The 18331-nt window shown below is 24.4% G+C and overlaps 1 protein-coding gene across 10 annotated transcripts in view; it reads right to left on the bottom strand.

Moving 5' to 3' along the window:
- LOC127287146 (protein NDRG3) overlaps nt 1-18331 on the bottom strand; it is an 82232-nt gene that overhangs the window by 7396 nt on the left and 56505 nt on the right. For 7 of the 10 annotated variants that reach the window (XR_007843844.1, XM_051313938.1, XM_051313931.1 and 4 more), the window contains 5 exons: nt 17736-17789; nt 5775-5974; nt 4331-4451; nt 3173-3461; nt 2337-2606 (listed from right to left, as the gene is read on the bottom strand). Coding sequence is in view for 9 of the 10 variants with exons in the window: in XM_051313938.1 (XP_051169895.1) it covers nt 2337-2606; nt 3173-3461; nt 4331-4451; nt 5775-5974; nt 17736-17789 (934 nt within the window). In the remaining variant the exon portion in view is untranslated. The remainder of the gene's footprint in view (nt 1-2336; nt 2607-3172; nt 3462-4330; nt 4452-5774; nt 5975-17735; nt 17790-18331) is intronic. The other 3 variants (XM_051313936.1, XM_051313937.1, XM_051313932.1) reach the window with 1 other exon arrangement.

The following is an 18331-nucleotide window of genomic DNA, read 5'->3' as shown; positions in this document are numbered from 1 at the left end:
AAAATATTTAAACAAAATAAGTCTTTTTTTAGTATAAAATGCAGATCTTAAGATTTTCTTTATTTCAATTATTTAATTTTTCAATTAAAAATTTTATGAAATTTAACAATTGTTTACAATTAAAAAATCATAAAAAAATTTCAATTTAAAACATTTTAAAATTTAATAATTTTAATTATAATTCTTTTTAAATTCAATTATTTTTAATGAGTTTTATAATATTCTTCAAAAATTCAATTATCTGAAAGTATTTTTCAATTAAAATGTTTTATAATTACTCAAAGGTCAATTAATTTTAAAAATCTGAATCATAAATCTTTGAAAATTCAATTATTTAAAAAAAAATGTTATCTAAAATTTATTTAATAATTTATTTTTAAATTTCAATTTTTTAAAATTTTATTATTGTCTGAAATTAAAGAAAATCTTTTTAAATTCAATTACACAGCCCCACAAAAAAAAAAAAGTGTCATGTACTTTTGACCGGAATACCCTAACCCTATGTATTTTGACGCGCTGAACACGAATCCGAAGTCCGTTTTGCTCCATCACGTCAGGATTTTTTTCTAACCTCAAAAAACATGTCGGATTTTGAGAAGTAGGCGATTTTTTTAAAAATTGATGTATTAACTTCAAACTTGGTATCTGGGGGTTTTTTGTGTCGCTGATTACGAATCTGAAGTTAGATTTTCAAAATAAAAAATGGCGGATCCAATATGGCGGACGAATTTTGAAAAAATTTTAAGATTTACTTCAAACTTGGTATCTAGGGGTTTTTTGGGTCGCTGATTACGAATCTGATGTCAGTTTTCAAAAATTGATAATGGCGTGTCTAATGTGGCCGATAGAAGTCCATGTTGAATATGCCATTTTGAATTTTTGAAATCTGACATCAGATTCGTAATCAGTGACCCAAAAAACCCCCAGATACACTATTGCACATTAATTTTTGAAAAATTTTGTAAAATAATGTCCCCCTACCAAAAAAAAATTCAAGGGGTATTTCCCCCCCATAAATCAGCTTTTGGGGAAAAACAAAACATACGTGTCAAATTGTTTTCAAAAAACTACAAAACTGCCAAGTTTCAGAAAAATCGGCGTATGTCACTTCCCTAGTGTTACTTGTCAGCAACTTAGAAAACCTGTAGATACCAAATTTCATAATAATCTGACAATTTTTTAAAAATAATTCCTTAATATTGAATCAGACATATCGAATTTCGGAAAACTGACATCAGATTCGTAATCAGCGACCCAAAAAACCCCTAGATACCAAGTTTGAAGTAAAACTTAAAATTTTTTCAAAATTCGTCCGCCATATTGGATCTGCCATTTTTGATTTTGAAAATCTAACTTCAGATTCGTAATCAGCGACACAAAAAACCCCCAGATACCAAGTTTGAAGTTAATACATCAATTTTTAAAAAAATCGCATACTTCTCAAAATCCGACATGTTTTTTGAGGTTAGAAAAAAATGCTGACGTGATGGAGCAAAACGGACTTCGGATTCGTATTCAGCGCGTCAAAATACATAGGGTTAGGGTATTCCGGTCAAAAGTACATGACACTTTTTTTTTTTTGTGGGGCTGTGTTATTTTTAAAAATTTCAACTGTAATTCTTCATTAAAATTCAATTATTTTGAATAATTTCTACTGTAACGCAGCATCAAAAATTCAATTATTTTTAATAGTTTTAATTTTCATTTTAAATAATTCAATTACTTTTAAAAAATGTTATTTAAAATTTATTTAATAATTTATTTTCAATTTTGAAAAATTTAATTATTGTCTGAAATTAAAGAAAATCTTTTTTTAATTCAATTATTTCTAAAAATTTTAACTGTAATTCTTGAAAAATTCAATTAATTCTAAAAATTTCAACTGTAATTCTTCAAAAATTCAATTATTTTTAATAGTTTTAATTTTTCTTTAAAAAATTCAATTACTTTTAAAAAATGTTATTTAAAATTTATTTAATAATTTATTTTCAATTTTGAAAAATTTAATTATTGTCTGAAATTAAAGAAAATCTTTTTTTAATTTAATTATTTCTAAAAATTTCAACTGTAATTCTTTAAAAATTCAATTAATTCTAAAAATTTCAACTGTAATTCTTGAAAAATTCAATTATTTTCAATAGTTTTAATTTTTCTTTAAAAATTCAATTATTTAAAAAAGTTTAAAAAAAAAAACACTAAAATTGAATTATTATCAGAAATTGAAAAAAAAATCGACTTTTTTTTGCTTCTTCAAAGTCGATCCGAGACCTGGAATATTGTGGAAATATTTCAAAAAAAAAAAAAAAAAAAAAAAAAATTGTAATTTAAAAATTTACCTTCATCCAGGAGCTATTAGTGGGATCGAGTCGTCCATTTAATGTGACGGTGTCATCGACATGAGGACTAAGTGCTCCTGTGATATTCATTACCGGTACATCCAAAGTTAATCCTTCCTTCTTACGAGTTGGATCCAATTCCCGGGTGATATTCAAATCCGTACGTTGTACATAACTGTCGATGAACAATGCTAAATTCGTTGGATTAACTCGACGCTCGAAATAATTCTTGTAAACTTGAACGAGATCATGATTCCTCTCCTCGGTACCCTGTGAAAATAAATTTTATTATTATTTGTGAACCATTTTTTCAAAAAAAGGATCAGCTTTATTTAAAAGTCGTTTAAGAAAAAATAAATTCCTTTTGTGAATTAATATTCGTTATTTAAAAGAGCGCGAAAGAGTTATTGGTTTTCTAAATTAAAACCACTCTATTCAAATGGAAGTAGAGCAAAATGAGAAAAAAAAAATAAAAGGTGTAAGGAAAGAGGCGCCACGTTTTTATACAATTATTTGTCTAGCTTTTAACATAAAAGAACTAGCGACAAAATCATATCATCGTGAAAGCATTTCTTTTTTTTTCAAAAAAAAAAAAAGCACAATGCTTTATAAGTATAAAAATTCCGATAAGTGTTTTTTCAGCGAGAATAAAGGGGAAAAAAAAAATTCTTTTATGATAAATTTTTTTTATAATTATCTTTTATTATTCCAATATTCTTTCTGGTCAAATTCAATTGAAAATTATCTAATAAAACAGTTAAAGAATAAAAGAATAATTGATTTTTTAATAAAAATAGGTATTTTTCTTTTGAGTTTAAAAAAAAAATGGTACTTACTCTGCCAAAATGATGCCACATTAAATAATCGAGAACTCCTTGAGTCATACCCTGCGACCTTAAATAACGAACGTTTAATTTTTGATAACCCCATTCAATCCAACCGGCTTGTGTCGATACACAATTGATCAAGCAGAGGGCATTCACTTTTTCCGGATGGGCTAGTGCAAAACGCGAGAGAATATTCGCACCAGCACCAACGCCAAATCCTATAACTGATTTCAATCCAAAATGCCCTAAAACAAACAGCAATTGTTCCCCCAAGTCATCCATGGACGGATAAATATAACTGAAACAGAAAAAAGAAACACAACTTTTTAATATATCCAATAAACCAATTTTTTCCATTTTAAAATAAAAAATAAAATCTCTATTAATTAAAAAATTTATTTTATTCAAATAATCGATTATCAAAGAAATATTTAAATAATTTCTATTTGAATCAATAATTTTTCATAATAATTTTCAATGATAATTTCAAAATAAAAATAAAATCTGTAGATTGAAAAAAAAATTTATTTGATTGAAATAATTTTGATGGAAAAAAGAAAAATATTTACTTGAACTAAATAATAAATTTATATTAAAAAAAAAAATTGATTCAGAAAAAAAAATTATATAAAAATCATTGTTTGTCTAATATACGGAAATTTTTTCACATAATTTTATCTGTTATAATTTTTACAGATAACGTATTACTAGTGCTTGCGCTAATTTGAATAATCCGAAGCCTTTTGGTATACACATGTTTTACATAATGCATCAAAAGGATTAAAATATATGTTACTGTATTTGTATTATATTATATATACAAAATGGGAAAATACTGTTGAATCAAATTGATTCTCTTTTGGCCAAATAATAAAAAAAAAATAGAAATATATTTTTTTTTAATTATAATTAAAAGGAAAGCCACATTGTAAAATTTTTTATTTTTTTATATTTAATTTTTTAATTTTAATTTTTAATTTTATTTTTTTAATTTTAATTTTTTAATTAAAAAAATTATTCTATTAATTTTTTAATTCAAAAAACTATTTTTTTTAATTTTAATTATCGCGGGAAAATATTGGTTATATCCATTTTATGGTACCAAAAAAAGTGTTGAATTCAAAAAAATTGTAAATTAATTTTGAAAAAAAAAAAATAATTACTTACTCGTCAGGTAATGTGGGAGCGCCTTCTTCTTGCCCTGGCGCGTTCACATGATAAACACAAAAGTTTTCTAAAAGAACGCGCATGTCGATGTAATTGAAGAAAGTCTGGAAGCTCGAGATATCTGAAAATTAATAAAAAAAATAAATTATTAATCTCTACTTGACCAGTAATGAAATAATTTTTATTATTATTTTTCTATTTTTCCTCAATTTTTTTATTTACAACACTATTTTTAATTGTTTTTATTATTTTTTTTCTGTTTTAATTATTTAATTTTTTTTTTATTAATATTTTCTTTTTTTTTTTTTTTTTTTTTTTTTAATAATTATTTTATTCAAATTTTTATTAATTTTTTTAATTTTAATTAATCATTTGTCTAATTATTATTTTCTCCTTCTTTAATTTTTTTTTCAAATGATACCAAAAAGATGGAAAATTTTTTTTTTTTAATGTCATATAATAATAATCAGTGAAATTTGATATTGAATTTTTTTTCTGAATATACTTTAGATGTACATCATCTTTATAAAGCTATTGTGTAACTGGCACTTAGAAATCTCTTTCATGTATACGAATATCGTCATAAGATTCTGTTTTATGTATATCACTTTATTTGAAAGTACTGTATAAAGATTATAATGCCGGAAGTTTTATCGTTAAAAGATAAGTCGTAAAGTTTATCTCAAAACATTATACGCGATGCACCGCATCAATAAGTACCTACAACTTTTTTTTTTTTTCTTCTTCTTCAAAATTTTAATCATTCAATCAAACTTTATTTACGAAAATTGAAATTTTCCAATGGAAATTTCGAATTTGAAAAATGGAAAACAAAAAATTGAATTTTTCGAATAGAAAATTCGAATTAGAAAAATAGAAAACAAAAAATTGAATTTTTCGAATTAGAAAAATGGAAAACAAAAAATTGAATTTTTCGAATTAGAAAAATGGAAAACAAAAAATTGAATTTTTCGAATAGAAAATTTGAATGAAAAAAAGGGGGAAAAAATTGAATTTTTCAAATAGAAAATTCGAATTAGAAAAATAGAAAACAAGAAATTGAAATTTTCGAATTAGAAAAATGTAAAACAAAAAATTGAATTTTTCGAATAGAAAATTCGAATTAGAAAAATGGAAAACAAAAAATTGCATTTTTCGAATAGAAAATTCGAATTAGAAAAATAGAAAACAAAAAATTGAAATTTTCGAATTAGAAAAATGGAAAACAAAAAATTAAAATTTTTGAATCGAAAATTCAAATTACAAAAATGAAAAACAAAAAATTAAATTTTTCGAATAGAAAATTTTAATGAAAAAAAAGGGGGAAAAAAATTGAATTTTTCAAATAGAAAATTCGAATTAGAAAAATAGAAAACAAAAAATTGAAATTTTCGAAAAAGTATTCATTTTTTTTTTTTTTTAAAAAAAGGAAAAATATACTTACAATTAAGGCCTAAATCGTGGTACGTAAGAATGGCAGGTTTTGCCCGATTTCCTTGAATTGCGACAAGCACTGTACCTTTGTCGGTTTCAATTCTTTCTTCTTGAACTGAAGCATCATCACGTGTCAAGTACCTAAGTGCTGGAAATTGTAGCTGAATATTCTTCAGTTCGATGTCGTCCATACTGTCAGAAGGCATCGTGCTAATAAAAAAAAAATTTTTTTTTTTATTTTTTCTAATTTTTCAAATATAATTTATTAATAAAATTATAATACACAATTAATAAATCATAAAAAAGTACCAGACAATACCAAAAAAATTTTTTCTATTTTTTTTTTTTTTTAGAAAAATTCGATTTAGGAAAAAATTTTTTTTGGGGCAGTCCGATATTGATAATCCTTTATTAAAATTGTAGCAATTTATTAATTAAATACTAAACAACATTTTTTTTCGTTATTGAAAATTAAAATAAAGCAGGGACAAAATTTTTTAATTTTATTTTTTTAAATAAATAATTTTGTAACTATTCTTTATAATAAACCCTATTCAGACTGTGTCACAATTTAAAAGAGAAAAATTAACAACTATTAGACAAAAGTTAATAATAAATACTAATTTATTCAATACTAACTCACACAATGAAAATAAAATTTCTTTAATTCAAATAATAATCGATTACTAGACTCAAATAAATATTTACTGGAACTAAATAGTTTTTGAAACTAAATAAATTTTTCGAATTAAATAATTTTTGAAACCAAATAATTGATATTTGAATCAATAATTTCTGCATTTGAAAGAAATATATAATTGAATCAAGTAAAATTTTTTTTGGTATAACAGGAAAAAAAAAGATTTGTCTGAAACAGCTAAACGTTTCACTATTGTAGCTAAAATTTTACTTATTTCAATTAAATCTTTCGCTATTCTAGTGAAACCATTCGCTGTTTTAGGTAAATATTTTTTTCCTTGAAGTAAATATTTATTTGATAATAAGTAAACGATTATTTGAATCAAAGAATTTTTTTTTTCTCTCAGTGAAATTTAAAATAAATATTTTTAAATATGAATTTTTAAATAAAACAAAATTTTTTTATAATGCTTTTGTAAATTTCTAAAGTAATTTTCAAAAAACACTTTTCCGTTTTGATTAACGAGCGTCTATGAAGTATTTCATAAAGAAAACGTTCACACCTTAAGGAATTTAAAACAATGACAAGATGACTGCAACACAACGACTAAATTTCCTTTCAAACTTTCAAGTGAGTCAAAAACCTTCTCAAAACGCTCTCTTTCTTTACCTTTGAGACACAAGAATAATAATTCATCAATAACCTACTTATCGATTATTTTTTTTTCAAAGACAAAAGTTAATATTTCCACTTTTTTCATTTGTTTAAAAATAAGAAATCAGTTTTTTAGAAAAAAAATTTTATTTCTTCAATTTTCTAAATTATAAAAATAAATTCTTATAAATTATTATAAAAATCAATTATAAAAATAAATTACACTCAGAAAAATATTTTATTTGAAACAAATATATATAATATATTTATGTTAAATAAATGAATATATTTGTCTCAGAGCATAATAACTTTTTTATTTGACGTAAATAAAAATTTTATTTGTCATAAATAAAATTTATATTTAAATCAAATAAAATTTATTTGGCTCTGAGGCAAATATATCTTTTCTCTGAGTGTATTATAAATTATTATAAAAATAAATTATTATTAAATTATTATAGAAATTATTATAAAAATAAATTTGAAATATAAAAATTCTATTAAATCAAATTAATAATGAATTTTTTTTTTTTTTTTTTTTTTTTTATTCACTAAAAACAATATATAAACGATCAATTGTTTCGGGTTTTTGAAATTTATAATTGATTCTTGAATGTAAATGATATCTGTTTTAAGCTCAATATTTGAACGCATTATATCCCCGCACATTCAGGTCCGCGCGCGGAAATTAATTATATTACGCTTCTCCATCAAACAAAAGCATTAGTACATATATATAATCTCTTCAATTTTTATTCTCATTTTCATTTGATTATCGGAAAATTTAGCAATTATAATTAGAATCATTTGTGACGTCAATTCATTTTGAAATAAAAAATAAATAAAAAAAAAAAACTTAACCAATTATCATATATTAGACGAATTTTTTATTGAATAAATAAAAAAAAAGAGAATAAATATTGGTTTTTTTTTTAAAAATAAATTTCAAAAAAATACACTATTTTTTTTATAATTAATTTAGTAAAAAAGAAGAAAAATTACCCAACAGTTGGGGGGGGGTTGTAAATAATTTTTTCTTTAATTCTTTTTCCAAAAGTAATTTTTTGAAAAAGAAAACAAGTGAAAGAAATTGTTTTATTTAAATCAAAGAAATCTTTTCTCAGAGTGTATAAAATTTGGTTTAAAGTGTATTTAAAAAAAAAAATACTTTTCAAATTATAATTTTGAGTTGAACATCCTTAATGTTCTTTATATAGAATTTTAGTTTCTATTTAAGTATATAACCACTTATTAATAGTTGACTAAGTTCCGTAAAACTTTTCCTCCGAATGGTATAGTACATTTATGGTATTGATCTTAAAAGCCACGCCTGTAGTTGAAATACCTTTAGAGTGTATGTAGAAGGCTTAAGGTGCGGAAACGCTTGGCTCCTATTGACACAGGTCTATCGTAATTAAAAAAAAAAAAAAAAAAAAAAAATTCTACATGCATTTTTTTTTTTTTAAATACTTGATAGAAGCAACGTAAGCAAAAAAATGAAACAGAAAAATTATTCCAAAAATTCTGTTTTAGAATTTTTTTTCCACTCATAAATTTTTCTCTTACAAAATAATTTTCCAAATGTAAATAAAAACTAGGTAAAATAAAAAAAAAAAAACAGTTTTTATTTTCTATCAATCCACTTAAAGTGCACTTCATTTTAATTACACGTTCTATATTCTTTGTAAAATATTTTTATTAAATTCCAATACGAAGCAATTTTTTAAAAAAATATTTTTTCAAATTTAAAATATACAAAGAGTATATAGATTAATAAAAAAAAAATTGTAAATTCTATTTTTTGTTTATTATATACAATAAACAAAAAAATTGAATCTTTGTTATTTTTCAATATATTAGATTTTTGATAAAAATAAAGATTATAAAAATTTATCTTTTTTCAATCACAAAAGCTATTGACTGCAAACTATATACATTATATATGAAAAGAAAGCATATCGCGAACGAGGTAATATGTCAGTGAATTTTGCAGTTTACTTTTTCCCTGTCCAATATGTATATATATACATATTTCATTCAATATATTCTGTGCTTTGTTCTAGCATTATAAACCGAAATATAAATTTTTTTTCCCCTGAAATAAAATAAACGTGAATTTTTTTGTTCTTAAAGTGTTATTTTTACCTTGTAGTCGAGTGAGCAATAAATTTGGGGCACATTAATTTCCTAATAAAAATCATTAATTAGAATTTTTATTTTTAAAAATATTTTATTGGAAATAATTATTTTTGAGACGAATTTTTATTTTTCAAATTGGCTTTGAATTTCTTTTTATACGAATTTTTACTTAAATTTTACTAAATTTTTAGCTATGAAATTTTTGCCAGAATTTTTATTTTACAATTTTCCAATTCATCGAATTTTAATTTGTCCAAATTTTTTTATTTATACGAATTTTTATTTGTAGAGGAATATACTCAGGGTTGGACACTTCGGTTTTCTTGAAATAAAAACACTAGCGCCATCTATGCACGGACGTGGCGAAGCTCATCGTAGTGAAACCTAACTTTTTGTGCCATTACATTTTTGGAGAATCAAAAATAGCGTCTGCTGTGACGTCGGTGCATTTGTATAGAAACGAAAAAAGTTTTGTGAGCGATGTGATTAAACATAAAAAATGAATAAAGAAAACAAGAAATCGTCAAGTTAAGTTTATTGCATGTATTGTGGGGTTCATGATTGAAGAAAAAATGAAGTGAAAAATCAAATCGCGAAACATGTCTGGGTTATGGTTAGCACAATTCGAAAATGTTACTTCTACTTAGGGTTGGACAGTTTATACACACAATTTTTTTTTTTTTTTTTTTTTGATAATTTCTAATTGGTCAATATTCAAAAATTGCGCCGAAATCTTTCTGTAGATTGTTTGTTCGGTCATTTTTTATTTCGATAAAATAAGAAATTTGGCGTCTTAAAAATTCTATTAAATAAAAAATTTCTCACTCCAATAAAAAATTCGTACAAATATAAATTCGGACAAATGAAAATTCCGCTACTTTAAAATTCTGTCAATTAAAAATTCGGTGAATTGAAATTTGGGCAAAAATTCGGTAGCTGAAAATTTTGTTTTAAGTAAAAATTTGTATAAAAAGAAATTTTGTTAAATGCTAATTCGAAAAATGAAAATTCGCCTAATAAATAATAATTATTTCTAATAAAATTCTTTAAATAAGAAAATTCTAATTAATAATTTTTAATGGTATAATCATTCGCCGAATAAATACGACACATTTTTTATAATATATAGATTTTAAATTGAAATAATAAAAATAATAATAATAATAATAATATTGCAGCAATATTATTAGCTTGAATCTCACTGGATCAGAAGTGAATTCAAAATCAATATAAATTAGAGAGTCTAATCTAAAATAAACCTTCCGCTATAATATTCAAATTAAATTAGAACCAGAAATTCATTTCCATCATGTTGCAATATTGAATAATTGAAATGATTTTATTGACTGGAATAAAGAAAAATTGTTATAAATTATACAACTCTTTAAATCTGAATTAGTACAAATTATTATCTAATTTGATTTAATAAAAAAAAGTAAAAATTATTTTTTTTTACTAATCGAATTAGTTAAATTTTACTAATTTTTTTTCTACTATTAATTATTTAAATTTTACTAATTCGAAAGCAAAAAGTGAGTCATTAATTCAATTTTTTACAAATTTAAATGTAGAGAGAAAAATTGTGGAAAATTTTTTTTTCTTTTTTCCCAAACACAAATTCTCAATAATAGAGAGTTTGGCGTAAAGCCAAAAAAAAAAAAAAAAATTGGTGAATTTTCAGTGACACTAATATTTATAGTCAATCTATGAATCTTTAAAATCATTCCACTTTAAATTATACTTTTGCTCTTTAATATCAAATTCTTTTCATCTTTTCTGCGAATAAAAAATATATTCCTCTCTAAATGTATACTTTGTGATTTCAAAAGATATAAATTTCTAGTTGAATATAAATTTCTATCAAGTCAATATTTAATTTTCAGATTTCATAAGAAATTGAAATTTGTCTCTTTAAAAAGAAGAAGAAGTAGAAGTAGAATATAATTGAATTAAAGAACATTTAGCATTTGAAATGAAGAAATGAGAGGAAAAAAAAGAAAACAAAAAAAAAATAATTATTACCAGACTTAATACAGTTTAGAGAGAAACTAATTAATAATAATTTTGATTTTAATTAGAGTAGGTAAAAAAAAATTTTTCATCAAAAAAAAATTCCTTATAATTTACTAAACGTTTCCCTCAGGACAAATTTTACTTCATTATTAAAATTGAAAAAATATTTTTTTCCCATGAAAAATTATTATTAACTGACTATTAATTATTTACCAACTTTTATAATATACGCAGAAAGCAACGAACGACGGAGTATATATATTTGTTTGCGAACTAATTGACTAATTGGATGAGATGTTGGAAGATAATTAAATTACTCGTCCTCACGTTTTAGTTTTGTACTTCTGGGGTGACAAAAAAAAAAAAAAAAAAAAAAAATATTAAAAATCAACAAATTTTTGTTATTTAATTAAAATTAATGCCATTGCAAAATGAATTTTTTATAAAATTCTTTCCATTACATATTTGACTTTTTTTTTCTTAATTTGTTAAAAGTACAATTTATTTACTTCCTGTTTTAAAAGTTTATTCTGCCTCGTCTTTCGTATATAATTTTATTTTAAAAAGTTTCACCAATGATTTGGATGCCCCAGTTTCAAAATAATCTTCAGTTCCATCGGTTTTCACCACCAAGCAATAGAGTGAAAATTCGAATAGAAAAACTTTTTTTTTTGTTAATTTCCACCAGGTTCTGATTTATAAAAAAAAAAAAATGAAACTTTTATTTTCTAATTTAATTTATTTCAACGATTTCTTTGATCAAATTTGTTTCTACTGATAAATTTTCTAACTCGGTAAAAATTATTTATGTTGTACAATTGAATTAATTAATATGAGACAAAAAAATGTCCTTAGCAACAGTTGCTAGGTGAAAAGAATGTTATTAGCAACCGTTGCTAGGTAAAGAAATGTACTTAGCAACCGTTGCTAGGCAAAAATTGTCCCTAGTAACCGTTGCTAGTCAAATAAACGTCCCTAGCAACCGTTGCTAGGCAAAACTTGTCCCTAGTAACCGTTGCTAGGCAAAAATTGTCCCTAGTAACCGTTGCTAGGCAAAAATTGTCCTTAGTAACCGTTGCTAGTCAAATAAACGTCCCTAGCAACCGTTGCTAGGCAAAACTTGTCCCTAGTAACCGTTGCTAGGCAAAAATTGTCCTTAGTAACCGTTGCAAGGGAAATAAACGTCCTTACCAACCGTTGCTTGGCAAAAATTGTCCCTAGTAACCGTTGCTAGGTAAAAATTGTCCTTAGTAACCGTTGCTAGGCAAATAAACGTCCTTAGCAACCGTTGCTAGGCAAAAATTGTCCCTAATAACCGTTACTAGGTAAAGAAATGTACTTAGCAACCGTTGCTAGGCAAAAATTGTTCTTAGTAACCGTTGCTAGGCAAAAATTGTCCCTAGTAACCGTTGCTAGGCAAAAATTGTCCCTAGTAACCGTTGCTAGGCAAAAATTGTCCCTAGTAACCGTTGTTAGGTAAAAATTGTCCTTAGTAACCGTTGCTAGGCAAAAATTGTCCCTAGTAACCGTTGCTAGGTAAAAATTGTCCTTAGTAACCGTTGCTAGGCAAATAAACGTCCTTAGCAACCGTTGCTAGGCAAAAATTGTCCCTAGTAACCGTTGCTAGGCAAAAATTGTCCCTAGTAACCGTTGCTAGGCAAAAATTGTCCCTAGTAACCGTTGCTAGGCAAAAATTGTCCCTAGTAACCGTTGCTAGGCAAAAATTGTCCCTAGTAACCGTTGCTAGGTAAAAATTGTCCTTAGTAACCGTTGCTAGGCAAAAATTGTCCCTAATAACCGTTACTAGGTAAAGAAATGTACTTAGCAACCGTTGCTAGGCAAAAATTGTTCTTAGTAACCGTTGCTAGGCCAAAATTGTCCTTAGTAACCGTTGCTAGGCAAATAAACGTCCTTAGCAACCGTTGCTAGGCAAAAATTGTCCCTAGTAACCGTTGCTAGGTGAAGAAATGTACTTAGCAATCGTTGCTAGGCAAAAAAATCACAATAAATATTTTTAATTAAAAAAAAAATAAATATATATTTCCGGACTTTGAAACACGCCCATCCTTTAAACAATATTTTGACATTTATAATTATGTTTATATATTATATATTTATATTGTCCAGAGGAAATTGGTAATCGGACATATACATATATAGTTCATTAAATTTCAAAGCACAACCAACTATCCGGTAAGTGGTTTCTACCAGTGTCACGTCACTCATATTATTTCCGGTTCGTTACGATAGGCGCTTCCTTCATTTCTCTCTCAACTCGTCGACACCTGACTCGAGGGAGAAGTGTTATAATAATAAATCATCATTTTTATATATATTTTTTTATATTCTATCTGAATTTTTTTGAAAAACAAATTTGTTTTCGACCAAAAGAAAAAATGTTAGGCACTTTTTTAATTTTTATATTAAATAAATAATTTGTTTGAAACAAATAAATTTTCATTTAAAAAAAAAATTTATCAAAGAAATTGATTTCTTTGAATCAAATTTTTTTTTTAAAATGAAAATTGTACTTTTGAATTTAGATGAAATCAATTTTAAAATATATTTTTAGTTCTGTTAAAAACTACTTTTTAGTGTGAGGTTATGTTAATGGGTTGAACCTACTCAATACAATTTTTTTTGGTTAATTCAAAACAAAATTTTTTTTTTGATACAAATAAATATTTTTTTTTTTTTATAATAAACGTTTGGATCATTTTAATAAATTTTTCCTATGAAGAAAGAGAGAAAAAAAAAGAAAAACCAAATCAACTTTTGATTGATTCAACCAAAATTTTGATAGTTTTAAATAAATATTTTTATATAAATCGAAAAATTTACTATTTTTATTCTTTTCTATGATATTTTTTTTATCAATGTTATATAATTTCTCAACGAAAGGTTTTATTCTTAGAATATATAAAATTGAACTTAATCAATAATTTGATATAATCGCAAAATGTCATTTATAAAATATAGCAAAGTTACGTCATAAATAAATATAGTGGACATTTATAATATTTTTCTATATAAAATGTAAAAGCAAAGAAAAAAATTTTTAATCAACAATAAATTTTAATAAAATTAAAATTAATAATTATTTTAATAAATTGAATTTGACTTTTCCTTTTTTAGTGAGGGAAAAAAAAAATAAAAAGATTTTCAAAATAAATTTTTTTTTTTTTACATTAGTGCATTACAGTTGAACTATTTTCACAATTCCCGGAAAAATTGTCAATAACTTGTCTGAGTGTATTCTGCAGAAATGCAGATATTTTACGAAACAATACATCTGCTCCTTATGTCCGAATTAAGGCTAATCTACTTTAAAGGATAATAATAACGTAATTGAAAATTTATTATTAAATAATAAAATTTTTAATTATTTTTGTTAATAGTTTTCTTTATAATCATTTATTTCATATTTATAATAACAAATTTTTTAATTAATTATTAAATATTAATTATTAATTATTAATTAATAATTATTAATTAATTATTATTATTTATTAATTATTAATTAGCCATATCAATAATTATTCTCTCAGGAACAAATTTTTTGTTTTTATTTTATTGTTTTTAAAAAAACCAAAAAAAATTTGTTCCAAAAAAAATGTAATAAATAATAATGTTAAAATAAATGTAACGATGAAAAATTTATGTTCATGAAAATGGAGATGTTATAATAGTTCAAGAAGACTAGAATAAGGAGGAATAACTCTAGTGGTGGGGGTAAGAGATTGTTGAGGCAGTATTTGAGTCCAATGAGGGTGGACAGTATTTGCGCAGTAGACCAAATTAGGTTTCTGCGCAACCGGATGTGTCACTTGTACGTCAGATCCGTTAGACAGCTGGCGTGACAACAAAGCAGACGACAGAGCTTGTCAAAAGCTAATTTAAAGAGTGTTCAAATTTTTAATAAAAAATTGACAACCTATCAGTAATCTAATTTGGTATACTTGATTCTATTATAAAGTGAATTTGCTAACTAAGACCCATCAATTTTAATTTATTTAATTAATCACGTGTCAATTGTTTACCAAACCAACATAACCTAAATACATTCACACATGTATGCGCGGATGTTTCATTTTTTCACTACTGCGCAAACTACCGGAGTCCTTCATTGTCCTCCGAATTTGCTTCACCCCCACCACCGGAGTTATTCCTCCTGTTTCTAGTCTTCTTGTAATAGTTATTGCAGTTAAAAGAATAGATGTAAAAAAAAACTTTGTGTACAAAAAAAAAAAAAGTTGGTAATGAAACTTGAGAATAAAAAGAAAAAATAAAGACTCCTTGGAAGTTTTTTCATTCACCGACAAATGAAGTGCAAATAAACAAAGTTTTTTTTTTTTGCGGATGACCACTAATACATATGATATCCCTAACACTCGATACTTTATCCATAGATTTTTATCAATCGATTAAGTATACTTTACACATGACTTTTGCGACTATATTCCATATATAAAACTAATTGAAAACATAATTAATTTTCAATAAATAATAATTTATGAAAAATTTTCCAACTTTTTTTTCATTTTAGATTACAAAAATTGAAAATTTTGGGCGTATAATTATCCGATAAAAATTATTAATTAGAATTTTCATTTTCAATAATTTTTATTAGATATATAATTATTTTTTAGACGAATTTTCATTTTTCGAATTAGAATTTGATAGAATTTCTTTTTATTTTTTAACAAATTTTTAGGTAATTTCTATTATGGTATAATTCTTAAAAACGCCGAATTTTTATTTGTCCGAAATTACAAATTGGCCGAACAAACAATCGATTTCGGAGCGATTTTTAAAATCCACCAATCAAAAAGTTGTTGCAATAATGGCCGAACAAACAATCGATTTCGGCGCGATTTTTAAAATCCACCAATCACGATTTTATTGCGACAACTTTTTGATTGGTGGATTTTAAAAATCGCGCCGAAATCGATTGTTTGTTCGGCCATTATTGCAATTTCGGACAAATAAAAATTCGATACATAAGAATTCTGTTAAATAAAAATTTGTTCAAAAAAAAAAAAAAAAAAAAAAAAAATTCAGTCAAATGTAATTTACAAAAATGAAAATTCGTATAAAAAATAAAATTATTTCTAATAAAATTCTTTAAAATGAACATTTTTAAACTATAATGATTTATATGAAATAATTATGCGCCCCAAAAAATTTGTTTTCTTTACTTTTCAATATGTTTACAAAAAAAAAAATAAAATAAACCTTGTTTCGATTCGTTGGAACTTCAATTTACTATAACGGTGAAAATCATTTAACAGATAATTAGTTCATTAAAAATAATTGGGGCGGAAATAAGGTACGTTTTAGCGGAGAGAATTGGGCATAAAAAAAAGCGAGTAGTAATAATTTTGCGCAAATGAAAGTAGAAAATTCGATTTTTTTTAAAATAGTTATTTTTTTTTTTTTTTTTTTTTGTTACTATAGAAAATCTGTTTTTTCTGGGGAATTAATTAAACTTTGTTCTTATGGTTCAATATAATCGTTCAAGTTTTGTGATGCATTTCGAAGCATAAAAGACAGACGCCTGGCGCGGCGTCCTGGCGTCCGGACATCGACCCAGGAATTGTTTCCATTCTACGAATCAGTCGTTGCCTAGCAACGCCAACAATTCAAAAAAAAAGAAAAATAGTTAAATAAGCAAAAAAAAAAAAAATAAACGAAAACTATCAATCATTTCTGGAATTCAATCAGAATATCATCGAAGATTTTCTGTTCTTAGAATATAATTTTTTTATTTTTTTATTATTATTTTTTGTACTTTTTTAAAATAATTTTTCTTTTTTATAATTTTTTTTAAGCTTTCATGTACCTTTCATGTGTCGCTTTATATTTCGTATTTTAATATATAACTGATTATAAAGAGATTGTTTTGCTTACGGTTCCCACCGCTGGCGCCAAACGGCGAAAAATCGTAAAAAATAGACTAGCGCCTCTATTAAATTTTTACAGTTTGAATAAATTCAAATAAGGGAAAAAAGGGATTATTGACAGTACCTTTTCTTCAATTTCTACATATTTCCTACAAAAATTTAAATACTTTGAAAAATTTATATAAATTAATTTTGTTTTTTTTCACATTTTTTTTTCTATGCGAATATACAAGCTTAATATACAATAATTTTCTAGCAAAAATAACACAAATATATACGATTACACAACTAGAGCACGTATTACTTTCTGTCACACTGGCAAGTTTTTCGGTTTTTACAAAAAAAAAAAAAAAATTATATACATATAATTTTATATATAATAATAAATTAATATATAAATTATTAATTATAATTATTAAATTTTTAATTATAATTATTAACTAATAATTAATTAATTATAATTTATTTTTAAAAAAAAAAATTTTTTTATTTAAAAAAAGTAATTTGGATCGTCAATTTTTTTGTCGTATTTTCTATAATTAATTTCTCAAGAGAAACTATTATCGATGAATCGCTTTAAATTATCCGTCGATTTTTTTTTTTAGAAATAAATAATACTTACCCCAAAAGAGCTGATTCCTCGGCACTGGCAGCGGCTGGCATCTTGTTTCTGTCCCTAAAACAAAATGGCGCCGAATAATCACACGACTGGCCCTAGCGGCTTAACTACTTTTACAGTATGTCATAATTTACCAATTTTTTTTTTTTTTTAAAGAGATATATAACAATACGAACACCATTACATTTACAAAAATACAGTGTGTTTAGTTTTGAGATTCTTTTTTTTTTGACAATATGTGACGCGCACTGAAGAAAAGGTTCTAAGCAAAAAAAATTTCTAGGTTATGTTTATGATAGTTTGGATCGTCAATTTTTTTGAAAAAGAAACAAAGTTTCTTTTTAATTATATAAAATTTTTAAATCAATTTTTATATTTTTATGAATATTTTTTAAAAATATTTTTTATAATTTCTATAACGAATATTTATTGTATTTTTACTGCAAACTATCATAAACATAACCTATAATTTTTTGCTTAGAAACCCATTCTTCAAGAGTGCCTCACCTATATTTTTGTGTCAATGTTGTATTTCTCTTCATTGACATTTAATTCCCCCCTCTTTTTTTTTTTAATTTAAGAATTTTATTTTTAGTTTT

Source organism: Leptopilina boulardi, unplaced genomic scaffold (genome assembly GCF_019393585.1).
Source record: "Leptopilina boulardi isolate dan_hultmark-lab unplaced genomic scaffold, ZJU_Lbou_2.1 LbouV2_368, whole genome shotgun sequence".
Lineage (NCBI taxonomy): Eukaryota > Metazoa > Arthropoda > Insecta > Hymenoptera > Figitidae > Leptopilina > Leptopilina boulardi.
Note: the sequence above shows the minus strand (reverse complement) of the source record. Positions and strands in the feature narration are given on the sequence as shown.